Genomic DNA, 5,734 nt, shown 5'->3' on the forward strand with positions numbered 1-5,734 from the left:
ATGCATGAATATTCAGAGATTTAGTCATATCATTCCAGCTTCAAAAGCTTTTGGAAAATATTGCAACAGCATGCACAATCTGCTATGCAGCTGCTTCATTTTCCTAAAGTCCACCGGCGTTTACTCATCACTGGCTTCTTTTTGCCAAAAGAGCTTTTTGTGCTCATCTTTAGCGGCTGTTTACACTCGTGCTTTGCGAAGGTGGCTATTTCAAATGCTGTATTTTACTCACATTCTTGCTGCACAGGTTGGTAATTAGTATTCATGTGAGCAAATGAATTGTTCAGGAAGAAACATTCAGTTGGACAGACAGACAGGTGTCAGTGGGCTAAAAGTCATCACTGTTTGCTGAATGAAGCTCATTCTCCACCAGCTGAAGCCACATTGTGCACAACTGTGAATAATTACAAACAATGAGTGTCATCCAGCAGGAGAGACCAGCTCTGAAAAGTTTCTTTCATGTGGCAACATTGCTGTTGGCTCATAACATGACGAAAAATTACTTTGGGCTCTCTGTTATATATCCGAGAAAATGTTTATCGTCAATCTTGCTCTTTTTAATGAAGCCCTTTTTCATAAGATGCTCATAACTGCTTTTATATAACACCAATAATTAGGCTGAGATTTATTATTTACATGCCGATATGTTTATATTTTTTATTTTTTGTTTTTTTGGTTGACAACTGAATCTAAGCCGATTGGGTTTTATATGGAATAATAATGAAAATAAACTGATTAAAAATAAAAACTTTTTTTAAAGAGTGCTAAGGTGTTTTAGCTGAGGCGGAAAACTTTTTGTTCCCAGAACGATAAACGTTTAATTGGCCTTGAAGGTCTAAACACTACAATTTAAAACGCAAACCAAACAAGTTGTGCTTATGATGTGTAATTTCGCTGGTTATTATGTGATAATACTGAATAACCCTGTTCAGTAACTGCCCTCCTGCTAAAAGCTATAAATGCTGCTTTTAGTCTCCTTTAAATGTATTTATCCACAAAAAAAGAAAAACAAATAAAAACAAAACCACCACAAAATGTTTTTCTCATTTCATATTCATCTTTATTTTACATTCCAAACCCCAACATAATCAGAGATTCGTCTGAACGTCCCCTCCAAAATAAGTAAATAAATATCATTTTCAAATGTTTTATTTTTTATTTTTTTTTGTAATTAAAAAAATAAAGAAGTGGTCGCTGTGTGCGTCTGACAGTGAATAACAGCCTACCGAGGAGAAAATAAGGAGAGGAGCATTGAATGAGGCGGACAGAATAATTATAGCAGGTGCAAGATGTGAGGAGGTGGGGTGGCGGAGTCTTCCTGGACATTTACAAGACTCTAATATATAAATCCGACTATTTAAACAGAACAGCCCATCTAGATATTTACATCCTATATTTATGGTTTGATTCAACTTTTGGGGACTTTTTTTTCCTGCGGTACCACAGAACGGGAAAGTATTTTTGGAATAAATGTGATCTTCAACAAACTGCATGGAAACACGTATCTGGGCCATGAGCGATTCTCAATCGCAAGAAAACGTTTGTGTGTGTTGCAGGAGCTCTGTGAAGAAAAGACCGGTTAAAACAGAGGTTAATTACTATGAAACACCGAGTTAGTTTCAAAAACACCAAAGTCCCAGTGAAGAAAACCAATGCATTGGTCTTAAATGCCTCCGTTGACGCAACGGATTCGGCAACAAAGATAAATAAAAGCACGATAAAGTTGGAAGATAAGTCTTTAACACCCCCCGGAGAAAAGTTCAGCTTTGCTTGGAGTCACTTAGAGTCGCTGGCGAGCCTCGGCATGGTGACGGTGCTCATGCTGGACACATGCGGAGGCGGGACTTGGCACATGCTGCACGGACAGGGCATGCCGGTGCCAACGCCCCAGTGCTGGAAACTGCTGCCCAAGGGCCCCGCACTGGCAGTGGGCGCTTTGAGAAGTCCGTGGTGGGGTCTGACTGAGGTGACGGCGGAGATACCGGGCGCGGAAAGAGAGGCAGTGGAGACAGCCGCCGAGGGGAGGAGAGGGTGATGTACCCCGGGGTGCGATGCGTGTGAAGCCGCCGGGTGTCCCGGCACGGGCCCCGCGTGTGTCATAGTCCCACATGCTGACGGGTGGAAGCCGCTGTGGTGTCCGCTACTGCCGTAGATTTCACTTACAAGCCGCTTCATCTCTTCCAGAGAGTTGCTCAGCATCAGGATGTAGTTTCTCGCCAGCAGCAACGTGGCGATTTTGGAGAGTTTACGCACCGACGGTCCGTGCGCGTAGGGCATGACCTCCCGCAGCCCGTCCATGGCCACGTTGAGGTCGTGCATTCTTTTCCTCTCGCGGCTGTTGATCTTGAGGCGGATAGCCTGCAGCTCGTTCTCCGAGAGGAGTTTACGGTCTTTCTTGGATGCCAGCCGGAGCGACAGAGAGTCCTCGTCGAGGGCGGAGAGGCCACGCAGACCGGGGATCTCTGACGGAGAGTCACTCTGCGTAGAGGACACAGCGCCGGAGAAGCCGTGCACAGACTTCTTCAAAGTAGACATGAAGATGTCGTCCACCTCGGGAGAGGACGGTCTGCTTGACACGCGGCTTGTATCTGAGTCCATGATCCAGGTCTCACACGCTAATCTGAGAAAAACAACAAAAAAGTAAACTTCTGAGTTACTTTACTGAAAGCTCAAATCCACATATCGACCAACCCAAGCTCATCTTACCCATTTCGATTCTGATAATGAGAATCGGCTCATTTTTTTTTTTTATTATTTTTAAATCAATGTAGGCCTCATAAAATATGTTAACACAGAGGAAACTTTGTGATTTAACTTTGATATAACACAATCACAGAATGAAAAAGAAAGAAAACCATATAAAAGTTATTTGTTGAGTTCCCCATCTTTTATATGCAGCAGCCAGTAATCAGCGTCCTATTTTATTTCTGGATATTGTTTTTCTGAGAATAATTAAAGCAGAAACACAATCTGTGTATACTGACACTAATTATCAGGATAACCTAACAGAAAATAAATAATAAAACACCTACCGAGAGTGTTTGCAGGCGCGATGAAGAGAAAAACCTAAACGTCAAATCCACTTGTTACTCCAAGTCGCATCTGACAGCCCATTTGGCACGCCTGCGTGCATCCGCGGGGTTTTATAGTGGGCTGGGGTGCACAGAGGCCGGGTCACCAGGACAACGCAGTTTCTGTCCAAGCTGCCTCCCTGCGACCAATCAGCTCCGCGCAGAGGGAGGAGAGAGGGAGAGGGGGCTGACGGAGGGACCTCCAGCCTGATGTAATTACCAACACCCAGCATCACTATTAAGTGAAATCAGACACACTCCGTCCTACATATGGGCCCTTCTTGTGAAAATATTTGCCCGCATGTATGGATGGATTTTTATTACAATAAGCCATGGAATAAGACGCATTTCTTTCCCTTTTATAAGTGAAAAATAATTAGGGAAAAGCAATGCAGTAAATCAAACTTTAAAAAAAAAAAATTGGCCTAACGTATATGAAACCTTTTTTTATTTTTGTGATTAAATTTGATTTAAAATGTGCTTAAATTCCATGTATCTTTTTATTTTTAAATGAAGTAGCCTAAATGAGATTTCAGTTTGTTTTGATCATGAATTCGTTTTTTTAATACATATTAATAATAAACAATAGTAAAAGGAGAGTCAGTGTCGCCCCTTCGGCTGAACACAGATTACCAATCGAAGCCTAATAAGCAGTGCAATATGTTTCCTGCTTGCAGTGTTTGAGTTAATACGGTGTTTTCCGTTTGTGCCCGCTGTCGGCCAGCAGCTGCCGTTGAAGTGCATCTTTAACGTTAATTAATGAAGTGTGTAAAATTGTCTTTAACCGTTATGATCCGCAATATTTCAATTAGACTGCAGCGAGCCACAACTCCGCGGCCTGCCGCTGGCGCTCAGACGTTATCTGAGCCGTGACATAAGGGCCTAAACCGGTGGTCTGCACTCGGACCTAACTAAAACTGACAGCATGCATTGTGCCACAATATGACAAGTGTTGTACAGTCGGACGCAAAGAGCTCTAATTGCCTCTACAAGTTTATCTGTTTTCATAAGGGTGAGTTATTGGTTAAATAAAAGGCGGGCTGAGGAACACCTATAATGGGGTTAACGTTTGTAACTTAGACCTATAGATACTTTGCACCAGGCGAAACGTACATAAAATAATTATTAGTTTTGTAGTATTATTTTTTCAGTCTCTCTCTCTCTATATATATATATATGTATGTATAGATATATATATATATATATATATATATATATATATATATATATATATATATATATATATATATATATATATATATATAATTTAGAAAAGAAATGACAGCAAGAAAAAAAAACAAGCAAACTAGTAAAGCTAGAAAGAAAAAATATAAGCAACTTCAGAAGTTCAATAGGGCAATGACAAAAATGAAAAAAAAAGTTTTAATTATTTTTTTTAATTTATCTCTTCCTTATTTCAGCTAAGTTTTCTTAAACGGAAGACTGTTGCCATAGTTACCCTCCGTTTTACGCGCCTTGCGCACTGATTTAGAAAGCTAGTTGACCGGAACTAAGTTTGTGCGGAGTCATGTTCGATTTGACGGCCAGTCGGAAAATTTGGCATCCTAACCGTCATCTTTCAGTTAGGAGCCCTTCAGGTGTCAAAAAATCAAGGTCATTAGCGGGTGAGTGTGCTTTAGCATACACACGCGCACACGCACGCACACAAACCCACCCACCGCCCCAGTTTTTCCCCCTCCCTCTTCCTGAGCCTATATTTGCTAGTTTGGCTCCTCTATTGCGTTCGCGTGTTTAGGCCTGCTCCCGTTAAATAAGATTATGCTAATGAAGTGGCATTTTAAATAAGGAGGTTTGTATCCTTGCCACCCCCCTGCTTCATTAAACATTCCCACAGTCTCAGTGTTGCAAGTGGATTCACAATGAGACACATGCTCTCCTCTTCCGCAGGGTTTTCTTTTTACCTCTAGCATCCTCATTTCACTCTCTACCACGAATTTGACCTCCCAGACAAGAATGTAACGAGAGCTTGAAACATTCTGGAAGGTTGCCATAATTTCAATTATGTATTTATTTATTTTACTTATTTATATAGAGGTTTTTTTGGGGGGGGAGGGGGGGGGTTAAATAACTTTTTGTGCATAACATATTTTTCTTAATGCATTAACAGAAATTGATTTTTGGTATGTCAGGGAGAAAGGCTGATATTTCAACAGGAAAAAGATAAGTTTGCAGCCGCACTGATTCAGAGAAAGCCTATACAGCTCTCTGTGTGTGTTTTATATTGCAGCAGCTGGAAACTGCCCCCCAATCCACGTGTTTGCAGTTAATTTACCTCAAAATTATTTACAAGTATTTTCTATATTGCCAGAAAACAGCACTCAACAGGAAAGAGACTATTTGTGAATAAATAAATACCAAACCTGATTAATAATGACAAAGCAGACAGATTATTGGCAGATTATTATTTTATTTAAAAAAAAAAAGAAAGAAAGAAAAAAAACAGACAACAGCATTGCACCCATGTGATTTCCAGACCATGGGAATAAATCTGTTTCTTTAACAGCCTCTGCTCTTCTGGTTTCATTCTTTGCACCAGATTTCTAAACCTGGCTGAGGATTTGCGCTCATTCAGCCACAAGTGCTTTGGTAACACTGATGCTGTGATAAGGTCTGTTTTGCAGTCTGCACTCCAGTTCATCTCA

At 40.9% G+C, this 5,734-nt stretch overlaps 1 protein-coding gene across 1 annotated transcript; it reads right to left on the reverse strand.

Annotated features, from left to right (window-relative positions):
- Positions 1-1,059: 1,059 nt before the first annotated feature.
- On the reverse strand, positions 1,060-3,109 carry olig2 (oligodendrocyte lineage transcription factor 2). Its single transcript, XM_063498717.1, has 2 exons — positions 3,033-3,109; positions 1,060-2,620 (listed from the first exon to the last, which is right to left on the reverse strand). Exon 2 carries the CDS (start codon positions 2,596-2,598, stop codon positions 1,777-1,779), a length of 822 nt encoding a protein of 273 aa, XP_063354787.1. The 5' UTR covers positions 2,599-2,620; positions 3,033-3,109; the 3' UTR covers positions 1,060-1,776.
- Between the last annotated feature and the right edge of the window lie 2,625 nt (positions 3,110-5,734).

This window comes from Pelmatolapia mariae, linkage group LG16_19 (assembly GCF_036321145.2).
Source record: "Pelmatolapia mariae isolate MD_Pm_ZW linkage group LG16_19, Pm_UMD_F_2, whole genome shotgun sequence".
NCBI classification, from domain to species: Eukaryota; Metazoa; Chordata; class Actinopteri; order Cichliformes; family Cichlidae; genus Pelmatolapia; species Pelmatolapia mariae.